The 22,963-nt window shown below is 54.0% G+C and overlaps 1 protein-coding gene across 1 annotated transcript; it reads left to right on the top strand.

Moving 5' to 3' along the window:
- The first annotated feature begins 8,136 nt into the window (after positions 1 to 8,136).
- Positions 8,137 to 22,333, top strand: DBH (dopamine beta-hydroxylase). The gene is made up of 12 exons (XM_039730716.1): positions 8,137 to 8,601; positions 10,599 to 10,745; positions 11,975 to 12,232; positions 13,602 to 13,778; positions 14,532 to 14,634; positions 15,855 to 16,021; positions 16,684 to 16,827; positions 16,917 to 16,955; positions 17,763 to 17,822; positions 18,501 to 18,628; positions 19,060 to 19,219; positions 21,556 to 22,333. Exons 1-12 carry the CDS (start codon positions 8,170 to 8,172, stop codon positions 21,688 to 21,690), a joined length of 1,950 nt encoding a protein of 649 aa, XP_039586650.1. The 5' UTR covers positions 8,137 to 8,169; the 3' UTR covers positions 21,691 to 22,333.
- Positions 22,334 to 22,963: the final 630 nt, after the last annotated feature.

The following is a 22,963-nucleotide window of genomic DNA, read 5'->3' on the forward strand; positions in this document are numbered from 1 at the left end:
AACTCATTCCCAAGAACTAACTTAATTTTTCTCATCAGCAGTTCCAGCCCATCGATACTTTTCTGTCCCTCTCAAGTGATGGGAATAATCAGTGTTTTTATAGCACATCTGCTCTTTTTGAGATGGTATCGCTCGTAGCACTCCTTTAATCTATACAGAGGGAAACAGTTGTATTTAATTAATTGCTCCCCAAATAAACTGATCACCTCCAGCAATTCCAGCACACTTTACACGCAGTTCAAAAGCCTGTGCAGAGATCTGAAAGGAAAAGCACTCACTGTGATGACAGGAAATGAAGGTGAGGGAAAAAAAACACAGTTTGTCTTTAAAGAGTCTACTTAAGACAATTATTATTTAATTATTCTATCAAATCGCTTAATACTGAACTGTGTTGTGGTTGCTGTTGGGTTTTTCTTCAAGGTTGCTTGAACCACGTGCAGAAGATGTTGAAGGGCTGTGCTTTAAAAAACACCCAACCAATTTTAGCTTTTTATTACTTGTGCAGGTCAAACGTCATCGTCTGGCAATTTGTCACTGTATCCTTGCTCAGAAATATGAACGATGGAGCTTCTCTGCTTGGCCCATTCATTTTGGTTTCAATGCCTGGCCTCAGGTACTGCAATAAACATCCTCCTTGCTTCCCAGGGAGATGTCAAAGCAATTCTCACGGAGCTGAGCCCAGGATGAGAAGCAAGGAAAAGCAATGTTATAACAAGGACTTAGCAAATGCTTGGATTGCCTTGAGAGAGTACAGAGCTTGTTTTTTTGGACTTTAACATGAGGTTTGCTTACCCTAAGAGCAATTCTGGGAAATCAGAATTCTGTGAAGGAGAAAAATGTTTTTATAATGTACAAGACCTCCATGGTGAGCACGGTCTGGGCTGTGCAAACACGGATTCCCCAGACTTTGCAACAGAAATTTTTACAGAAGGGAAGTGCTAATTAGCATCCACAGTTTGGGAGCCAGTTGATAGCCTCGAGACCTGGCAGCTGGCCAGCCACAACTTTCATCAACCCCAACATTTGGGAAGTGTCCTGTGCCTGCCAAGTCTGTGGGATAAACAGACCCAGCAGCAGCCAGGAGCCAGATCATCTGTGGGTTTGAAGTGCAATTCTCAGGCTGTGCTCACCTTCTTCCCCCCACCACCACCCCTGGGTCATTCCCAGTGTCAATCCTTCGGTGATTTTGTGCCCTCCCACTCCTGCAACCCCAAATTCTTGGTTTTCTCCTTTGACTCACAACTTGGCATCAAACTGCCCAGGAATATTTTATGATTTTCCCATCACTCAGCATCCAAGGCTGCTTTCCAGGTTTTTTTTTTGCCCCACCTCCAGGTTGCTCCATCCCCAGGGAAGGCTCCCCTTTGGTCTTCCTGACCCTGAAGGAATCTCCCACCTGAGACTGATCTGTGAGCACAACCCACAGCCAATCCTGGGCACTGCTGGGAGCAATGGGCTGCTGGAGCACTGCCCAGCTCCCTGGGGGTATTCCCAGGGGAGCACACCGGCCTGGGGGATGCTGGTGATGTTTTTATCCTCAAAACTCCTTTGGCAGCTGCAGTGTGGTGGATGTGACACACACCAAGCGTGTGGCCTTCCAGAGATGCAATGAAACACACACTCATCTGAAATACAGCAGCAAAAGGGCTCTTAATATTGCTAAAGGATCCCACTGCTCATACAGGTCTCTGTTCCACGAGGAGAACAGTTAGGGCTCTCTAACCCAACTCTGCACGTTGCAGACCCTGGGAGTGGGTTTGGGAACAGTGACAACACAACCTTGGCATCACCTGCCACTCTCCTTCCCCATTCCTAAGGACAGAGCCTTTTCCTCTGCTTCTCTCTGGCATTTGTTTTAACCTGAAGCTCCCTGGCAGACAGGACCCCGTGTGTGGAGTTTTGCAGGAGGATGCAGCTGCAGCAGTTGCTCTGAGGCTCAACTCAGAGTGCCAGCCACCCTCTGGTCCTCATGGAGGGACCAGCTGCTTTTCTCTAACTGTTCCCCACGATTATGGAGGTTCCTTCTCTTGGATGGTCTCTGAGCTGATCCCAAATATTCATGGCAGCAGCCTGAAAAGTCCCCACTGCCTCCTCCTGTCCCCACTGCAGCACCTCAGTCACCTTCACTGGATTCAATTGCAGAATTTTATATTGCTGAGAGCAGCAGTGATCCCAGCTTTGTGTTCTTCCACAGCCACGTGCTTTAGCCCCCCACGATGCCCACGATGTCAGAACCACCTGGCTTTTAACACAGCCCCAACAGCTGCCCCAAACTGGCACCTTGCTTGGTGTCCCCCTTGCATCCAGTGCCATGGCTTAGGCAGGAGCTGAAGGTGCCCTGGGGACACATCAGCCACGTGTCACTCTGAGAGGTGTCTGCCCTTGAAGGTGACCACCTCAGGGTGCCAAAGGATGAACCTGACTAACAGATTAATCCTTCCATGGGGGATCAATCCTTCCATGAGTATCTGGGCAAGGTTGGGAAACAGGCAGAGCCTTTTGTCACAGCTTTGGAAATCCAAGGATTCCTGGAAAAACATCTCCCCCTTCAAGCTTCCTGAGCTTGTCAAGAGGTTTGTAGGGCAAACCCTCCCTGTACAGAAGCCACATTGAGTTTTCCAAAGGAAATCTCCTTTATGCACAATTTCTAATCTTTATTAGTCCTTCTGCTAAGCAGTGCACCACAAGCCTCAAGCAGCAGGGCCTGCAGCTTTGCCATCCAACGCTCCAGCCCTTTTCTAAGCTGATGAAGCTCCATCTCCAAACTCCTCAGGCTCTCTTGGCCCCGTGTCCTCTCCTGGATCTGCTCCTCTCCATGCTGGTCCAGCCTGCTGTGGGATCCTCAGGAAGCAGCTCAGGGCCAGAGGAAGAGCAAGAAGAAAGGTTGGCTGAGAGCAGAGCCCCGTGCAGGAGGGCTCAGCACCACCCACCCCCTGGAAATCCGCGTGGCAGGCAGCCCTGGAGCTGTGCCCACAGCAATTCCAGCTCCTTTTGCTGCCATTGCCAACCAAAGTGGAGAAGAAGTCCCCCCTGCCGTTGCAGAGGTGGGAGAGAACTCTGCAGGGAAATTAAGAGCGGTCCTGTGAAATCAGGAATGGCTGGTAATGGAGGAGTGCAGGGTGTTCTGTGTCTGAAGAGGGAATAGGGGATTTAGTGTGGTTTTTAAAGGATAAAACAGATCTTTCCTTGGGGAATTTGGGATTCTCCACAGGTCGGGTGATGAAGCTTGGAAAAGTATCAGCTTGGGTTCACAGGGAGAGAGAGAGAAGAGAAAATGAGGGGAGGAATGAATGGATGGATGGATGGATGGATGGATGGATGGATGGATGGATGGATGGATGGATGGATGGATGGATGGATGGATGCTCATCCCATGGTGGAAGGTATCTGGAAGGACAAGAATGAGCTGACACATCCACGGGCTGGGAATGTCACCACAGGTGAGCATGGAGGTTGGGAAAAGGGAGGCACTGGTGGATACTGGGAGCTTGGGGTTGCACCTGCTGGGGGAAGAATCACCACCACTGGGAGGACTGGGCCAAGCTTGCCATGCCTCTCCTGCAGAGCGAGGCTGGAGCAGAGTTGGTCCTGCCTGGAGCATCTTTTGCGGGGACACGTGAATCTGTGTTCCAATGCGTGGAGATGGTTATTGCAAAGCCACTTTATTTCTGGTGTTGTTATTGGCAGGGGAGTGGGAGTGCAATACAATTTTAGCCACCCTGATGTCTCTGTGTCCCTTACATCCCACCTCCATTCTAGAGCAGCTTTTTCCTCACATTACACGATCCTTTTGACTGTACAAAAGAGACTTTTTGCACCTGAAATGGTAAAAAAATGAGCTGGTCCTGCAGAGCAGGGTCAGGAGTGGGCAGTTCTGGGAGAGTTGATGTGTGTCCCCACCACATCAGCACCCCTGGCCCCAGCAGGAAGCAGGATTTCCTTGCATATGGCAGGAACAGGGGATGACCACGATCTGTGTGAGGCTCAGTGAGGAAGAACTTGCTCATGGAAAAGGATGCCCATCACACCAGGAGCCCAGCCCAGCCCTCAGGCACGAGCAGAGCAGGAGCAGCCCAGCCAGCAGCACCTTTTTGTTCATTTAAAGACATCACACTGAAGATCAGGGTGAGTCTCCAGAGCTGCTGAGTCGGAGACCACCCCTCAGATAAACTGCACTTCCCAAAGCTCACTCAAACCTCTCCCACCTCCCACTGGCACTATCCCCTGGATCACACAACGCTTCATAAACACACCCAGAGAATGCTTTTGTCTCTTCCTGTCCTTTTCAGATATTTTGGGTATTTGTGGCAATCTCTCCTGTTTATATAACAAAGCCACAGCCCAGTGTTTGTGACACCATATCCATGGAAACCCTAATATAGCACGCACAGGCGAGGAGATCTCATTAGGTGCCTGAGCTGCGGCAGCACTGGGGAGGGAATTTCTCTGGGATGCTCTGCTGGGAAGGGGCCTGGCTGCTCACCCAGCCTGGAGCACCTGGCAGGGCAGTTCCACCTCCCAGAGAGCAAACAGTGCTTTCCTTTGGGTCATTTTGGCCTTTCTCCTGCTCATCACCAGCTCACTGTGGCTCAGCCCAGACACCCACCTTTGGCTCTGCAGATCTGTGGGTGCATGGCTGGAGCAGGAATGGAGCTTCTCAGTCAGGGCACTGCAGTCCTCACCTTCAGTGCCAGAGCAGGAGCAGACACTGAGCTGTAAAGAGCAGCTCAGGTCCAGTTCTGTCCCTAATTTGGGGTGAGTGGCTCAGTGGGGAGGTCTGGAGCTGGTTCCCCTTTGGATGTGATCCTCGTGGGGAATGAGGAAAACCTGGCCCTGAGGAAGGCAAAACAGGTTGGGAGAAAGCAAGAAACTGCAACAAGCAGAGGCTTGGCAAGAGGGATTGTTACAGCAATTGTGCTGTAAGGCACAAACTCAGGGCAAGGAGGAAGGAATGGCTCTTCCCACCCATCCCTGGTGGATCAGTCACCTCCAAGGGTCCAGGGCCATTCCCACCCATCCCTGGTGGATCAGTCACCTCCAAGGGTCCAGGGCCATTCCCACCCATCCCTGCTGGATCAATCACCTCCAAGAGTCCTGTCCTGGCTGGCACATGGCACATCTGTGAGTTAAAAGAGCTCAGGCTGCTGTCACACGTGGAAGTTCCCTGTAAAACCTCACAGCTCGCTGTGACCCAGGTGACACAGGGACACTAAAGCTACTTTAGAGAGGGCAGACACTCACCTGTACCCCTGCTGGGCAATTGAAACTCAGACTGGCAGCCCCAGTGCTCTCCTGGTGCATAAAAAAACCCCAGTGAGCAGCCTGCAGATTCCTTATGGGAACAGGACTGGGCAAAGAGATCCTTTGGGAAGGATGATAAACAATCTCCCCACCCTGAGGTGTGATGGAACAGATCCTGTGAGTCGTGGGGCTGCTCCATGGCCCTGATCTGCTGGCTGAGAGCTGGATTTGGCCAGAGGAGTGGCCCACATTGACCCCTGCAGGGTCACCAAAGCTGAGCATCCCCCGGTGTGCCAGCCCACCCTTCCCCTGCTCACACCCGGCTCCATCCTGAGTCAGACCCTGCCAAAGCTCATCAGCACGCAGGCAAATTCGATCGTGGGGCTGGGCAGGGCTGAGCACAGCAGAGCCCCGGGGCTCGGGGAGCAGACACAAAGCTTCTCTGCCTCCCCTCCTGCCCTTGCCCAAATTGAATTTCCATTTCTGTTAGCCAGGCAATGGATTATAGCTCGGGGGGCTGCTGCCTGCTTCAGCCCCTAATTCGGAGCATCAGTTGTGTTTAAACCCCGTACCTGTGAGGCAGCCTTTGTTCCAGCTCTCCCTGGCCACCAGCTTTGCAGCCAGGCTGCTGAGGGGAGGGAAAGCCATGGCTTTTTGTCACCGGGAGGGTTTGGGTGTGTGGCTCTGCAGAGCTGGGCTCAGCAGCTCCCGGGCTGAGCATCCAGCCCAGCCCAGCCCTGCCTGGGCTCACAGCTCCCTCCAGGTGCTCCCGGGCATCTTTTCTGCTTTTCTGCCTGGAGAGGGGCATGAGGGCTGCGGGGACACCCGAGTGCCATCTCCAGCACAATCCTGCCGGCATTCCCTTCCTCAGGAGCTCCCACAGGAGCACACAGTGGCTGCTCTGCCCTGGAGGGAAGGGCAGGACCCACGGCTCCCACCCCACAGCCCTCCCGTGGGACGCTGCTCCCGAATGAGTTTCCCAGTCAGGAAACTGGCATTTCTACATCTGCTTGAAGTCTTAAAATAAACACCCCGAGCAATGAGTGCAAAGCTGGATCCTCGCTTCTTGCCTGGATTTATGAGCCACGACTCGGGAGAAACTGAAAGGGAGGAGAGAGGGACATGTACATAATTTTTTTCCTGTCTTCAAATAAATTCTCAGCGCTTATCTGCAAAGTTCAGCTGTTTTCAAGCTGACCTGCCCGTGTTCTGCTGTTCCACTGCAAATTCCTCGTGTACAGGAGAGCTCAGGAGCTCCACTTGCACACGCCAGCAGCCTGGGGTTTCATCTCTGATAGAGGGAGGCAGAGCTTGTTAGCTGAGGACCCCCTCCTGCCCCCGGTGAGGATCACTTTGCCTTCCTGCCGTGCTTGGCAGCTCAGCATCTTCTCTTTACAATGAGGAAACGAAGCCAAGAGAGGAGGACAAGTGGGTGAATCTGCTTGGAGGAGATCAGGGATAGGGAAGGACAAAAATCTGTTCTATGGGGCTTTTGTAAGGCAGCCAGGCTTGTGTAATGCTCGAGGACAGGGCTGGGGGATGAGGAACATCCATCTGACGCCTTCGGTGTGTCCAGGAGCCTCAGGGAAAGGGAGAAATGCTGCATCCTCCTTCAGGAAGGTGAAGAGAGCCGTGGCTGGGGTGAGGTGCAGATCCAGTGAGCAGAACCCCAGAGTTGCCATGCTGGGAGCATCCCCAGGCAGCTCCAGCCATCTCTCCTTATCCATGAGTGCTTTTGAGTCTTTTTAGCAGCTGTGGGAGGGCTGGTGTGGGACTGGGCTGTGCGCTGGGGGAGGGATGGGGCTGAGGGATGCTCCTCTGGGAGAGCTCAGCTCTCCATCCCTCCCTGTGCTTGGCCTTCTGCCTGCTGGGGCTGAGCGAGAGAGCAAACCCTGCGAGCAGCAGGTCACCGGCAAGGAGAGCCGGCCGGGATCAATTGACGCGTTCCTGAGTAATGGCTGAGCCTCAGGACGGTGAAACCTCCTCGGGTTTAACGTGGAGATGCTAGCCTTGATGACTCATGAAAACGCCGAGCTGAATCCATTTCCTCTCGTTCCCCAGGGCTGGGGGAGGTGGATCTGCCCCTGTGACATTGCTGCAAGGAGCAGGAGGAAAGCCGAGCCCCGAGGGGACCCCGCACGATTGATAAAACAATGCCACCGGCTCGCAGGCTAAAGCCAGGCAATGTGTGTTTGTGTGTGTGTGCATCAAAGAGCTCCAGGCAGTTCATTATAATTCCAATTAACGTGGGAAAGTTAATAACTGAAAGAGAATCCATCAGATTTTAAATGGAAAGTGGGAGGGAGAGAGGCTAAAGGGGTCTTTAAACTGGAGCCAAAGTTCCAAATAACAAATATTGAATATATCCAGTGGTCTAGGCAGGTGGGGGTTCAATGGGTACAAAGCAGGGTGGGAGAAGAGCTGGGCTTTTCTGGCTTTGAGAGGGCCAGAATTAAATCCCACAAAGGCCAAAAATGAGAGCAGAGAGGAGAGGAGAGATCTCTTTTCTTGCTGTTTTCGGGAAATCAGCATTTCCTCTGGCACTGAGCTTTGCAGGGAGAATATTTCAATCCCTGTCAGTATTATTTAATGCCTGGGAGCTCAGACAAGGCTCAGGGTCCTTTGTTCTCATGTCTGGCCACCTTTGGGGTGATCCCAGGCTGGGTTATGTGGACACCCAGGCCAAAGGCACCACAAGCAGTGCAGAGCATGTCCACGAGGGCTCAGCCAGAGCAGCCTGTGAGCAAGCAGTCCTTCCCAGGCACTAAAGAAGATTTAAGAGTGAATCACATCAGCCCAGTCAAACCCAATTGCTATTGATAATGTCCATGTGCAATTAGAGCCAATTAAGGGGAGACAGCAGATGACAAGTGTTTGGCCAGGAGCTGACGGGGGGTCAATACACCAGTCCAATTTCCCAACAACTAAATGCAATTAAAGACTATCACTTACCCAGCTTGCCCGGGAGGGCCAGCACATAAATGGGCACAGCCAGGTGCCGGGTGCTGTCCTGGCAGGATGCAAAGCTCCAGGAGCAAGCCCTGCTCCTGCCCCAGCCTCAAGATGCGGGAGGTGGCATCCATGTACCTCACCATGGTGGCAGCGTTCCTGGTCATCCTGGTGGTGGCCCTGCAGGGCTCGGCGCCCCGCCACAGTGATTTCCCCTACAAGGTGCCCCTGGATCCCCAGGGGCTGCTGGAGCTCTCCTGGAATGTCAGCTACCCCGAGCAAGCCGTGCATTTCCAGCTGCTCATCAGGGAGCTGCAGTTCGGGCTCCTCTTCGGGATGTCGGACAGGGGCGAGTTTGAGAACGCCGACCTGGCCGTGCTCTGGAGCGACGGGCACAACTCCTACTTTGGGGTGAGTCACCTGAGGGTTTGCGTGGGTGCTTTTGGGGCTCCCTCCCTGGCAGTGCAGCTCTCTGAATCTAGCTGGTGGTTTGGTCGAGTGGGGTACAGGGTACCAGAAGGTCTCGGGGGTTTCTACTCCAGGTTGGATGCACATGGTGGGTTTGGAATGGGGATAAAGCCAAAAGAGAAAAGAATAAACAGAGCAGCACATCAGCAAGGCTGAGGGAGCCAGGAGCTGGGTGTCTCTGCTGTGTTCATCTGCAAAGACACACACATCAACACCCTGCTTCACTCGTGTGCTGCTGCCAGCCACATTAAAATTTAACCACAGCTCCCATTAATGGCTCTGAGACAGGGCAAAAGTCACCAGGCTGAGAGGCTGCTCCTGCCAGCAGGAGGAACCCAGCTGGGAGATGCATCCAGAGGGATCAATGGGATAACAGGGCAGCCTGGGGTGCTGTCAGAAATTAAAGGTGCAAATGTATTTGGGAAAATTATTTCAGTTTTGTTGTTTGCTGTTGCTGCTGCAAACTCCATCCTCCCTGTCGCTGTCTGTTTGCTGGGTTCCTGTCTGGGTGGTTTTCCCAGCCCTATCCCCAGCCCACCACATCAGTCTGATTGAGTTTGTGCTTGGCTGCAGAAATAAATTCCCATTTTTGCCCATGTGAGGCTTTCCAGAAAGTTAAATTTTACCTCTCTGCTTACTTCAAATTAACCATAAAACACATTCTTTCGCAATCAGCCGCAATGTGATCCGCAGTGCAATGAAAGCATGAAAAGAAGGGTTTATTATCTGCGCTGTTTTCCTGCTAATTACCAGCCTTTCAGGGTCTGTGGTGGGCCAAATGCCAAATGCTCCAGGATTTCACAGCATCATGTTAAGAAAACATAAAGGATCATTTCTAATCTGCCTTCCTGTGCTCACCCAAAGGCAAACAGAAACACCCGGCAGCGCTGGGGTTTTCTCTTTCACTTGGTGCTGAACAGCATCCTGCAGGAGATCTCTATAAATCTCTCCAGCTCTGCTTTTCTCTCTCCCAGCAGCTTTTCTTCTGGATAAGTGTGAGGGCTGTTAAAGAGATCCACATTTGTTCAGCCCCCCATGTACTATGAGATTAACTTGCGCTCCGTATTCCTACAAAAACAAATGTCATGAGAGCTCCGTGGAGCTGATTTCCCTCTCCCCCTCTAAGGACAATATGTTCTGGAAATATGACTCTATAGCTCTGGCTGAAATGATGCCAAGTTGCTTTATCCTTTTTCTTCTGGTTTTTCCTCCCAAGATAAGAGAAGCAGTGCCACTTGTGTGCATACAACCAGCTACTTCCTGGGTGCCTTTTCTGAGTAAACAGGAGACCCACAGGAGAAACAAAAGATCAAAGAAACAACCCTGATCAAATCCAAATTATCACAGGATTTTATACTCCAAACCTTCAAACCGTGAGGCACAGGAATACCCTGCTGCTTTGCTTCTTGGGGTGGCTTTGTCACCATCCTCTGCAACAAGTGGGTTTTGGGAGGCTGTGCTGGGCTGCCACAACAATCTGACCACCAAAAAAATTAAGGATTTTGCAGAAAATTCTTATTCCAGCAAGGATCTGATCTTAAATTGAGGGAGGCTGGTTTGTGCCAAGGGTTTTGGAGAGCACAGCACCCCCTTCCACAGGGTCCCCCCAAGACAAACACACCCAAAATACAGCACAGACCAATGCAACACCTTCCCTTGTCCCTGGGGGCTTTCCTTCCTCCTTCCTGACCTTTCCCCACTCACATCTCAGCTTGTAAAGGTCTTTCTGCAGCCTGTTAGTGCTGGGTCAGGTGTTTGCCAGGTCTGTCTGAGCACCAGGGATCCTGTAGCAGAGGCCATTCCAGCATGGATCTGCCCAGGAGATGCTGGAGGTGGGCATGAACCAAAGCAGCTCTGGGGTGCTGAGGGTGCACAGAAGGATGACCTGTGGTACCTCTGGAGGCACCTCCTGGCTGAGCAGGCTGTTCTTTCTCCCACAGGATGCCTGGAGTGACGCCAAGGGGCAGCTCCACATGGATTCCCAGCAGGACTACCAGCTCCTCGGGGCTCGCAGGGCTCCTGAGGGGCTCTACCTGCTCTTCAGAAGAGCCTTCAGCACCTGTGACCCCAAGGACTACCTGATAGAGGTACGGCATCACCCTCACCCCCCTGTGGCACCCCCAGCCCCATGCCAGCCCCATGCCAGCTCCAGCCCTGTCCCTCTTTGGGCACAGCATCAGGTGTTGGTGCTGTGTGAGGCAGAGGAAGTGAGCTACAGATGTCAGCCCTGGCCCATGAGTAATGTTTGGCACCATCTATTCACAACCCCTTCAAAAGCTCTCTCAAGTGGAGCTTTTAGCTCGTTTGCATCATCAGCTCCTGTTGAGCATGCATTGGGTCTATATAAATCCTTCCTGCATCACTCTGCTTGACAGTCTGGAGCCAACTGTTGGGAGTGTCACGAAGAGGGGTTGGTGTATCAACAGGAGGCAAACAGGAGGTGGTGACAGGAGCTGGGACAGAGGGACAGCAAATAGAGGTGCTGTTCCGTGGTGTCTCCCTGGCTCTGCACCCACCACTCCTCTCTGAGCTGGGATTTGGGGTAAACCTTCCCAGTGGGGGATGTCAGACAGCTCTGGAGCTCAGCTACAGGCCCTGGAATCACTGCAAGGCTCATCTCACATGAAAGCCTTTGTGGGCAGGATATTTTAGAGCCAACGTGGGCACAGAGTGTCCTCGAGTTTTTGCTGCTGGTGCTCAAAAGCTTCTCTTGTGGTGAGAAGTGTCTGCCGTCTGCCAAAACACTGAGAGCCCTGGAGGGAACAATCTGTGTGTGTGAGCCACGAAATCACTTGCTGGTCTTTATTCTCTGATCCTTTAGGAAAAGATTGTTCTCTTTTTCCTTTCTCCCTTATCTCCTGTCCAGAGCTCTCAGTGTTCTTGTTGGCAGCAGACTTTCAGCAGAGCTTCTTGTGGTTCCTTCCACCTGAAAAGAAGCTGGAAGAAAAGGGAGGACTTCAGGGAGAAGTTTTGTTTTTGCTGTTACCCCCCAGGCTATTGCTGGGCTGCCGGGGAGGATGAGCCCTGCACTGATGGGTTTGTCCCAGCCTGGAGCTCATGAGGGGCTTGGAAGGGGCAAAGAGGATGTGCCACCCTTTTGGAATTGATGGGGAACCTGCTAGGGAACACATCAGCCAGAGAAACACCTGGAATGTAGAGCTTTCCTGGGACAGCACAGCAGAGTGAGCTGCTGCTGCAGTCAGGGTGGGATCACAAGAGCCAATTCTGGCTCCATGCCACCAGTGCTGGTGCTAATGGTCCCTGCAGCTCCTGTTCTGCATGAAAAACCCACAGATCTATTCTGCTCTGGCTTCAGGACGGCACCGTGCACCTGATCTACGGCATCCTGGAGAAACCGGTGCGCTCCCTGCAAGCCATCAACATCTCTGCCCTCCACGGGGGGCTGCAGAGGGTGCAGCTGCTAAAACCCAACATCAGCATCCCCGAGCTGCCCAGAGACATGAAGACCATGGAGATAAGAGCCCCAGATGTTGTCATTCCCAGCCAGGAGACCACCTACTGGTGTTACATGGCAGAACTCCCAGAGGGCTTCCCCAAGCACCACATCATCATGGTAAGAGGCAGGAGAAGAGGGCTGCTCTCCCCAGGGTGGGTCAGTAATTATGTTCACATCCTGCAAATTCCACCTCACAGGGAGGCTTTCAGGCCCTGGCATCCAAATGTGGTCCCAAAACCTCTTCCAGGTCCACCCCACCAGTCAGTAGCAGACTCTTGTCTCCTAGAGTGTCTCGGCAGGAGGGGACCAGGTAATGTTTTCCCACCTGGCACATCCAGCAGGTTCCAGGGCAGGCTTGGAGCTGGCTCCCTGCAGAAGGAACAGACCCACAGCAGGATTTTGGCACACAGAGAGCCATGAGGAGCATAAAACCACAGGAAACAAAGGAACAGGGCTGTTGAGAGCAGGGCAGAGCCAGCCAGGATGGAAACTGGCACCTAAAGGATGAGGCATAGTCCGAAAAAAGAGAGTTACAGACGTAAATGAAACTTGTGGGCACTGCCAGACGTGTTGCTTGGGCCATCTCCTGCAAAGGAGAGGCAGAAACCTTCTGGCAACCCCGAGGAAAGGATGGGAGAGCACCCAGCAGGTGTGGGGGTGGCTCAGGGGGTGACCTGGCACATCCAGAGTCAAAACCACACCACGGGGATGAGGAGAACCTGCAGACACCCGAGCTGCAGCGAGCGCTCGGTGATTGCGAGGGGAGAGACGGCACTGCAAAGGAAGGCTCAGAAGGAGGATTTTCTCTCTGACAGATGGTGTGAAGTGAATCATCTGTGTGTAAGTAAGAAGTGTGTAACTCCTGATACCTTCCCGCTGCTGCAGATCACTTCTGCAGCTGGCACTTTTAGCCAGAGATGTTCCTCAGGCTTGAGTCACTCTCTCTACCCCAAATCCCCCTCGCCATGCCCCAAGCAGCTGCTGGACAGAAACTAAACCTGAGGGCTGTAGGCAGAGCTACAACAACAACACAGCCAGGACTCTCAGTAGGAAAAAAACAACAACCCCAGGCCCACCTTTACCCCTGGTAAAGGACTCAGTCATCACAAAAATGACCAAGATCTTCTGCTGATCCCAATCTCTTGATGGAGAGAGGATGAGCTGGTTCTCTGTGGGTTCTGGTGGGCGCTGGGTTGGTCCCTAAGCCAGCCAAGAAATGAAACATTTCCACAACTGACCTAAATGCTTCTTGGGCACTAAAAATATGTTGTTTCCCCTTTGAAGTACCCAGGTGCTTAACTCTGCCGTGAACAAAATATGAGGGGAAAGCTCTTGGTGCCTCATGCCCTGAGCAACCTTCCCTCCCCATCCCATGGCAGAAACTGGTACCAGCTCACAGACACTCCTGCCCTGGCGCCTCATGGAGCCTGCAGGCCCCAGGGATGGGCTCTCAGTGTGTCCTCTCCTCCTTGGACCTGCCTTGCAGTACGAGCCAGTGGTGACGGCGGGCAACGAGGCTCTGGTGCACCACATGGAGGTTTTCCAGTGCGCGGCCCAGTTCGACAGCTTCCCCCTCTACAACGGGCCCTGCGACTCCAAGATGAAGCCAGAGCGCCTCAACTACTGCAGGCACGTGCTGGCAGCCTGGGCCATGGGGGCACAGGTGGGTGTGACAAGGGGCACACGTCCCCCTGGGTGACAACGGCCCTGCGGCCTCCCAAACCATCCCGGTGCCATTTTGGGGTTGCCCCATAGGGGCTGCCCTCACCCTGGTGTCTGCTGGGGTTTGGCTTCAGGCCTGTCTGAGCTTCCCAGCCCCTCCTGGGTGTGTTGGATTTTCTACCTGTCCCCAGCTTTCCTTCTCTTTGGTGCCATGAATCAGTGGGGTGGGACACTGGAAGAGCTCCCCAGGGAATGGTCACGGCCCCAAGCCTGAGGGAGCTCAAGGAGATTTTGGACAACATTCTCAGGCACCTGTGGGATTCCTAGGGCTGTCCTGTGCAGGGCCAGGGCTGGATTTTGATGATCCTCATGGATCCCTTCCAGCTCAAGGATTCCTGGTGCTGTCCTGTGCAGGACCAGGGCTGGATTTTGATGATCCTTATGGTTCCCTTCCAACTCAGGGATTCCTGGGGCTGTCCTGTGCAGGGCCACGAGTTGGATTTTGATGATCCTCATGGGTCCCTTCCAACTCAGGGTATTTTATGATTTTATGACAACATTCAGGTGTTGTGCCACTGCGTGTGGAATGAGAGAAGCTTTTGGAAGCAAGGGCAGCTCTCCAAGCACAACCAAGGGCACAAGTCACGTCCCTCAGCCCGGGGTGTGGGTCAGGATTACACCCACACATTCCCTCAGGCTTTCCAGCCTTGTTCCCATGGAAAGCCACCCCTAACACCCTCCCTTCTGCTTCCAGGCTTTCTATTACCCTGAAGAAGCAGGTCTTGCCTTTGGTGGCCCAGGCTCCTCCAGATATTTGCGTCTGGAGATCCATTACCACAATCCCCTGGTGTTCAAAGGTGAGGGGCTGCCCGCTGCTTTACCTGTGTGACCACGGCAGGAGAGCTGGGGGAATTCCAGGGAAGCATTGCCACCTTCTGGGGAGGCCTCTGGCCTAAACCATGGCCCTGTTCTTGACTTTGTGGAGAGCTCATGGTCCAGATCTGTCCCTGCAGGAAGAATCCATTAAAGCCCCACCATGCTGCTGCTTTTCTGGTCTCAGCAAAGTCATCCTCACTGAAGTGCATGCCCAGAGGTGGGGAAGGATGCTTGGGAAAGGAGCCAGCAGGCAGAAAATTGCCCTCACAGAGTCCCTGCAAGGATGTGATCCAGGGCAACAGCAGGATTCAGCTGGGCTGTCTCAGGAGTGCCCCCAGTTTCCACACGAGGTGGTGGGGAGTGGCTTCATCAGCTCTGTCAGTTGGTTATGTTGATTATAGATTGAGTGGGTCTGAGCTCAGAGCAAGAGCGACAGCAGTGCCAAGGCACCAGAGAGACCAGGCTGCCTGGGGAGGGGGGATGTGGATGTTGTATTCCTGTTCTCCTGCTTCGATAACATTGTCAGGAGACACATTGGAAAAAAAAGAAGGATTCCAAACAACCCAGTTTCTTCATTAACATAAAAACAAGCAGCTTCTTGACTACCCAAGGATATTTTTAGGAGGCCAGAGCATATGTACTGTGGATCAATCATAGCACATTCGGCAACTTGAGAAGAAACATGGCTATAAATACAGAGTTCACATCTTCCATCATTCATCTGCTTTTGCCTGTTAACCAATAGTGTCTCCCCCGTTATTCTTATCCCTGGGTGGGCTCCAGCCTGGAGACAGGGAGCTCAGAGCTGCCCTGAACCCCTGCTGACCTATTGACCCTGCTCTTTCCCTTTGGGATTTTGGGATTAAAGAAGATGCAGTGAGCCACATTCCTGAGGGAGTCCTCCAAAGCACCCCAAGCTCTGTCCTTCTGCTTTGGGTTTTCCAAAGGCACCCCTTACCTTGCTGTCCTGGAACAATTCATCCTCAGCTCAGTGCCCTCACCAGGGAACCAGGTGCATCTGGGGCCACTCAGTGAAGATTTCCACAAAAATCTATAGGATTTAAAACAATTTTAAACAGAGGAAGGAAGCTGGGAGCGAGAGGCTCCTCCACATCAGCCCAGCATCGTTTTTCACCTGTCCTTGTCTTTCACCTTTTGACCTGGTCCCTGCAGTGACTTGTCCTTGTCCCCTTCCCCCCAGGTCGCCGTGACTCCTCGGGGATCCGGCTCTACTACACGGCCACCCTTCGTCCCCACGATGCTGGAATCATGGAGCTGGGCTTGGTGTACACCCCAGTGATGGCCATCCCTCCTGGAGAGGACAGCTTCATCCTCACGGGGTACTGCACTGATAAATGCACCCAGCTGGTGAGTGCCTGTCCCCTCCAGCTCTGCACCTCAGGGGAGAAATCCTGCCCGTGGTTTTCCCTGGCTGCAGGCTGCCAATTTGAAGTTTTAAACTCACCGTGAGGAAGGAAAAATCTGCTGTGTACAATAAACGGAGAGCAGCTGGTTGGGATGTGCTGAGTCCCCCTGGAAGCAGCTCTCCTGGGGAGCCATCTGCTCCAGCTCCCCGGGGTACCATTCCCATAAAACTCACTGCCGAGCTGGCCGTGTCCCAGTGGTGCTTTCCCTCACAGGGCTGGGAAAATTGGCTCCTGCTCCCGGGGAGCTTGCCAGGAGCTCCCTCAAAGATGGTTCCAAAGGGCCCACCTTGCTCTCTCAGGGAAGTTTTGCTGTGTGTTTTTGTCGGGTTTACCCACAAGGAATCACTGGTGCCACCACCAAGAAGGGCAGGGAAGGAAGCAGGATCTGCCTCAGCTGCTCCTGCTGCCCTGGGGCGTTGCTTTGGCAGCAGTGAGGGTTTGTGAGCCGCTTTTCCAGGGGTACAGCAATCCCCTAAACCCCGTGTGAGAGCCAGAACAGGGCCAGCGAATTCCCAGCACACAGCCAGGGGATGTGAGGAAGAGGATATTAGAGGGAACTGGGTTCCCACAGGGGCTTGAGCTGTCCTTCCTTCCTTCCCCCAGGCTCTGCCCGCCGCTGGCATCCGCATCTTCGCCTCCCAGCTGCACACACACCTGGCAGGGAGGAAAGTGGTGACGGTGCTGGCCCGGGACGGGAGGGAGCAGCAGGTTGTGAACGCTGACAGCCACTACAGCCCTCACTTCCAGGTACAGGGGCTGCAGGGGGCACGGCTGGGTGTCCCCCCTGGGCACAGTGCCGCTGTGGCACTGCTCTGATGTGTCCCCTCCCCTCCCAGGAGATCCGCATGCTGAAGGAGGTGGTCGCAGTTTTCCCGGTGAGTTGTTCCAAAAAATGTTCCAAACAGCACATCCTGATGCCATGGCCCTGAGTCCCCTGCCTCCTTCCATCCCCTCATCCCATCTGGGGACTCCCAGGGGGGCTGACTGAGGGTCCCTGGGTCACATCTCCACGCAGATTCTTTGGGGACAAGCAGGCCCCCTCTCGTATGGCACAGAATTGGTGTGTGGGCAGCCAGGAGCTAAATGAGGCTCCTAATTAAGCTGGGCTTCGTCTGGCAGAGGGAAGCTCCTCGGGAGGGTGAGGATGAACCACGGTGCTGCCCTGTGGCCTTGCTTGATGGAAGGAGAGTAAGAGATTTGGCATCAGAGTGGGAGTGGGTGGGAAAACAGGAGTGGAACCTACCCCAGGGCTCCTCAGAGGGGGAAGGAGCTGACTGCAAAGCTGGGGGCAGCTCCTGGAGCTGCTCCTGGAGCCCCACGAGGCTGCTCAAAGCACCCAGCACCCGCTGGAGCCGTGCCCAGGCTGTGCCCTGGGGTGTCCCCGTGCTCCTCAGCACTGACTGTGGCAGGGAGGCTCTTGTGCCATCAAGTCAGCTCCGGTTTTGGCACTTCAAGCTCTTGCCTAAGTGCAATTTTGAGGTGTTTTCAACCCCACAGAAATCCTTAAAAAGCGAGGAAAGCAGGAAACACCATCCCTGGGATGCAGCCCTGGGGAATCTCCGCAGGGGATGCAGTTTTAGCAAGGACTCCTGTGGGGTTGCAGGCTCCTGGTATGGGGAGCAGAGATTTTAAAGTGGAACGCTCCCCAATCCCTAAATTTCCCTGTGTTTGAACCCCCCCAGGGCGATGAACTCATCACCACCTGCACATACAACACGGAGGATCGGAGCAGAGCCACCGTGGTGAGTGCCCTGCCTTTGGGGGCACCCCAGGGTGGGCTGGGGGCACCCCAGAGCGGGCACCTGCATGAAGCCAGGCTGAATCACAGCCAGAAGCAAAGGGAGGGTGGGAAGAAGGGAACTCACAAGGCTCTGCTGCCTGCAGCGGGGATGTGAAGGTGCTAATTGTGAAGGAGCATGTGTCACTCTAATTCCCATCACAAACTGTTCCACCAGGGATTAATTGTAATTAAAGAGAAGTGGCATTTTTTGACAGTGCATGTTATTTCCTTACATAGGCAGCGGGGAAAAAATATAAAAGAGCCTGTCAGAGGTACCATCAACAGGGACAAGTCTAAATATAGTAGAGGGATTATAGGAAATCTGCATTTTAATGTAAACCACACGGTCTAGCCTGGAGGTCTGTCCTTGCACAGAGGGCAGACAAGCAGAGAGCTGCCCATGCCATGCACCTGAAGGGGTGTGAATACCTATCTCCATCATCTCTATCTATCTAGAGATCCAGATATAGATCTAGACAGATTTTAGATACAGATCTAGACAGATTTTAGATACAGACCCATGTGAGTGTGCAGCCAGAGGCGTGAGTGAGCTCTGTGCCTCCCTGCCCTCCCTGCCCCTGTGCAGCCCCAGCAGGGCACAGCCAGGCCTTGCTTCCATCGCCTTCCTGCTGTGCCACAGGGAGGGTTTGGCATCCTGGAGGAGATGTGTGTGAACTACGTGCACTACTACCCCCAGACCCAGCTGGAGCTGTGCAAAAGCGCCGTGGATCCGGGCTACCTGCACCGCTACTTCAACCTTGTCAACAGGTAAAGAGCCCTGCACAGGGGGCTGGGGGCATGGGGACCACTGTTTACAACAGCCAAACCCAGGGTTTGGGGGATGGCTGTGTAGTGAGAACTGCCAGGAATGGAGGGAGAGACTTCTTAGCAAGAGTCAGCGTGTGGCTGAGTGCATAAAATTCCTTATAACCCGAGGCAGACTGCAAGGATCCACGCCAGGGGAGGAGGCTGCAGCCCATCCACCCGTGAGGAGAGGGGAGATGCTGACCTTGCACAGGGCATCTTACCCACGGGATGGTCCCAAATCCTGCTCTGGAGGTGCTGGCTGCTGCAGGCTGTCCCTGTGCCCAGCGCTGCCCTCAGAGCCATTCCGGGTTTAGGCAGGGAGGAATGGGTCACGCCCAGCTCTGGAAGGGCACAGCACTGCTGTGCTTCAGCCTGGCCTTTCTCCTGCCCAGGTTTAACGACGAGGAGATCTGCATGTGCCCACAGGTGTCTGTCCCACAGCAGTTTTACTCCATCCCCTGGAACCCGTTCAACAGGGATGTGCTGAAATCCCTCTACGGCTTTGCTCCCATCTCCATGCACTGCAACAAATCCTCTGCTGTCCGCTTCCCGGTAGGTACAGCCTTTCCCAAAGCTTCCCTGCACAATTCCCAGATGTAAGGTTGGGTCTGTGCTGCTCAGGACACGTCCAAACCCAGCAGGCTCGGGACAGGGGGCTGGAGCTGCCTGGGAATCCCTGGCATCAGCAGGACACAGAGCCCAGTCCCGGGCTTAGACAATACATCAGGAGCCCACCATGGATGCTCCCAACCAGATCCAATTAGGAGATGCATTTGCATAAAGTGATTTAGAGACTGTTTTTGCTGACTGTTAAAAGTAGGGCCATATCCAAGGAGAAACGTGAGGTGGTTTTTAGGACTTTGGCAAATCACCCCAGGTCCCAGCAGAGCGAGCTCATTACACACAGCATCTGTGCAGCTCCCAAATGTGGTGATCCAGCAAAACGTGAAGGATAAAGGACTGGGAGTTCTTGAAAATAAAACCAGGCCCAGAGATGAGGAACATGATGATGATGGTGGTAAAGATTTAAAACCACTGCTGGCATCAGCCTCCAATGCCATTTATCAGTGTAATAAATTCAGATTATACCTTTAGCCTGGATCCAGTGCTATCTACTGCAGCACAGGAGCTGCTGAGCTGATTGCAGGCATGACCATCAGCTTGCTGCCACTGTAAGTTCCCTTTAGCAAAGTTTCCCTCTGGGGTGGGCATAAACCTTTCCATTTCCCTGGAACTGGTCACCAGGCACCTCTCAGCCATGCAGAGCTTTGCTGCAGGGGCAGAAGTGGTGCGGAAGTTTTGTGAAGCAGCATAATTATGAATTAAACCTCTTAATTTATGACCCAGACAAGTCCCTTGATTTCAGAGAGGTCTTGGGGGCTGTCAGGAAGGGGCTCGAGCAGTCCAGAGGCAATGCTGGCACAAAGTGGGTCATGAGCATCGCAGTGAGGGCGGAGGAGCCTCCGCTCCACTGGTGTTTCAGAGCGAGCCCCACTTGGAGACATCTCATTTGTTCCATGCTGTTTCTGCCAAGAGAAAAGCACCAGCTTCTAATTAAGCTCATGTTTTTGCAGTTCAGTGATCCCAAATCTGATGATTTCTGGAAGGAACTCAGTGCTGTTAATTACTGAGCCAAATCTCAAGGTAACACTTGTGAGCGGCAGCGGGGACGGTGCCGTCCCCAAGTTCCCCTGCACCCACAAGGGCTCACAGTACACTCTGCTCAGGTTTCAACTCGAAAGCACTGAAAACAACAACTATCAAGACACTCCACACGCCTTTGATCTCTCCAAAAAGCAGGCTCAGGGTTTGGGATGTCTCAGCAGGGCAGACGCCGCAGCAGATGGGCTCAGGGCTGGAGCTGAGCCCTGGAGCAGGAGCACCCTGAGGATGCTGAACTGCTCCTCTGAGCCATAAGGGCACAGGAGAGGAGTTGTTCCTCCAGCTGGTGCTGCCCTGCAATGCTGTCCCCTCTCTGATCACTCCCCACGAGCTTTGGAAAGGTCCCTCCATTCCACTCCATCTTTCCCCAGGGTTTTCCTGGTGCTGGTGCCAGCTCTGGCCCATTTCGCTTGACATACCAGGAGAAATTTCAGCAGAAAACACAAATTCCACTTTCATCTCGCTGATGACTCATGGCTCTACCTCTCCTCTCCAGACCTCCCTCCTCCTGCTCACGCTGTGGCTCAGCCTCTCGCTGACATTTCCACACGAACACGCAGCTGGCAGCCCAGCCAGAGCATCACCACCCCGGAGCTGAGCCCCCCGTGCCCCCCCAGCCCCTGCCCACCTCTCCACCAGCCACCAGGCCAGGCCAACATCACACCTGAGCTAGATCCTGCTCAGCAGGCTCAGCCCTGGGCACTGCCTGCACCTGGCAGGTCGCTCTTTGCAGGGAGCATCCCCGGGACAAGGTGTCACCACGGATGCACAGAGTGGGGGGATTTGTCCTGGCTGTGGTCACCGTGAGCCCTGATGGCTGTGACAGCCCTTCCATGGCACCTCAGCCAGGCTGCTGCATCCCTCCTGCTCCACGGGCACATCCCTGCTGGAGATTCCTGCCAGAGCCTGCTTTTCCAGAGCATGGTGGGCCTGTGGCACCCCCTGCTTTGAGCTCTCTCCACCTGACTTGGCAGGTAACACTTTTTGGGGTGGAAACTCCCCAGCTGGGGTGGATTTGTGGAACACCTCAGACGTCTGCGCCGCTCAGGGGATGTGTAGGTGCTTCTGCACTAGGAATAATTAGTGATGTCTCATGAGAAAACACCCTGATCTGGGCTAAAACCCACTCCAGACGTTAAAACTCGTGTCATTTCTCCAAGCAGACAGAAACACCGAGCCTCCAACACCTTCCTCCCTTGCTCTCAGGGTGCTGACCTCTCTTGCAGGGCGAGTGGGAGAAGCAGCCACTCCCCATCATCACCGAGAGGCTGCGGGAGCCCAGCCCTCGCTGCCCGCCCTCCCCGGGACCTCAGCCCGCTGCCCCCGTCCCCCTCCAGCTGGGCCAGCTCCGGAGGGACTGACACACCGCCTGCCACCAGGACGGCCAGCCCCTCCAGGCAGGAGCATCCATCCGTGGGGAACATCCCTGCCCACACAGCAATGCCCCGGCCCTGCCTCCGGAGGGGGTTCGAGCTCATCAGGCAGAGTTCAGCAAGTCCTCCGGGGATGGGAAGAGCTATATTTAGTGTGTTATTAGCAATGCTGGCTCTGAGTAATGCTGCTTCCCACCCCCGGAATAATAACGGCGAGGTTTGCTATTGTGGAGCCTCAGGGAGGGGGGAAGGAGCTGGTTTGCCTGCGGGGAAACTGAGGCACGGAGCAAAGGGATGTGTGGGAGCAGCACAAAAGCCTTGCTGGTGTCCCACGGTCCTGCCTAGCTCAGGATGGCTCCACAGGTGATCTCCCATGCTGGCAGCTGTGGCAGGGATGCAGGGATGGATGGATGGAGGGAGGGGTGCCACAACACCCACCCAGCCCTCCCCTCCCTTCCCTCCCTCCCCTCCATGCTCTGATTGTTCCTCTCGATGCCACCAGAAGCCAATGGCTGGGAACAAACGGCACCTCTGGGATGGGGTTTGGAAAAGGGGAGGGGAGGAGGGGGAATGACAAATCTTTTGTCAGGAAAAATTGCTCCATTAAATATCTAAATGTAAAATAAATTGCTTTTTTTGCTGTTGAGCTCTGAATGGAGAACATTCAGGAGGAGCAGAGGAGAGGCTGGAGGTGTGGAGGTGGAGGGGAGTCCATGTCCATCCCAGCTTGGTGCCTGTCCTTGCTGCCCTGGGACAGGTGGGATCCAGGCCACCAGGATGGCCTGGTGGCCCCCAAAATTCCTTCCCAGCCACCTTGGGTGTATGAAACACCTCAGGTGAGAGCACTGCACACCAGAAAAAGCTTTTTTTAAGCAAAACCTGATCTTCCAGGCACGGAGTGATGCCTGGCTTAGCAGGGAGGCAGAATGCTCCTTCCCTCAGAACAGGAGCACAGCCACCCCCTCCCCTGCCCTCAGCCTGCCAGAGGCAGGGCAGTCACCTCCTATTCAAGAGAAAAATTCATCTCAGTCTTGGTTTTTAATGTTTTCAGTAAAACCAAAGCAATTCAGAGTTCACGCTCTTGCCCGTGGCGCCCGTGGCACGAGGGCAAGGAATTGAAATCAGCTCTAAAGAGGCTGTGACCCAAGCAAACCCAGTCGAGGGGGGAAAAGGGAAGAGCAGGGAGTGAGATTATTTCTTCAGGTGGGTGAAAGCCCCAGCAGAGAGCCCAGTGAGGGGCCCAGAGCACGGGATGGTGACG

Source organism: Passer montanus, unplaced genomic scaffold (genome assembly GCF_014805655.1).
Source record: "Passer montanus isolate IOZ18808 unplaced genomic scaffold, ASM1480565v1 scaffold73, whole genome shotgun sequence".
In the NCBI taxonomy this organism is placed as follows: Eukaryota; Metazoa; Chordata; class Aves; order Passeriformes; family Passeridae; genus Passer; species Passer montanus.

Bases quoted from the DNA above. Each gene is read 5' to 3' on its own strand.
- DBH (XM_039730716.1), top strand. From the start codon at position 8,170: ATGCAATTAAAGACTATCACTTACCCAGCTTGCCCGGGAGGGCCAGCA. The intron at 8,602-10,598 runs GTGAGTCACCTG...TTTCTCCCACAG, and splicing joins GGCACAACTCCTACTTTGGG to GATGCCTGGAGTGACGCCAA. The intron at 18,629-19,059 runs GTAAAGAGCCCT...TCTCCTGCCCAG, and splicing joins TACTTCAACCTTGTCAACAG to GTTTAACGACGAGGAGATCT.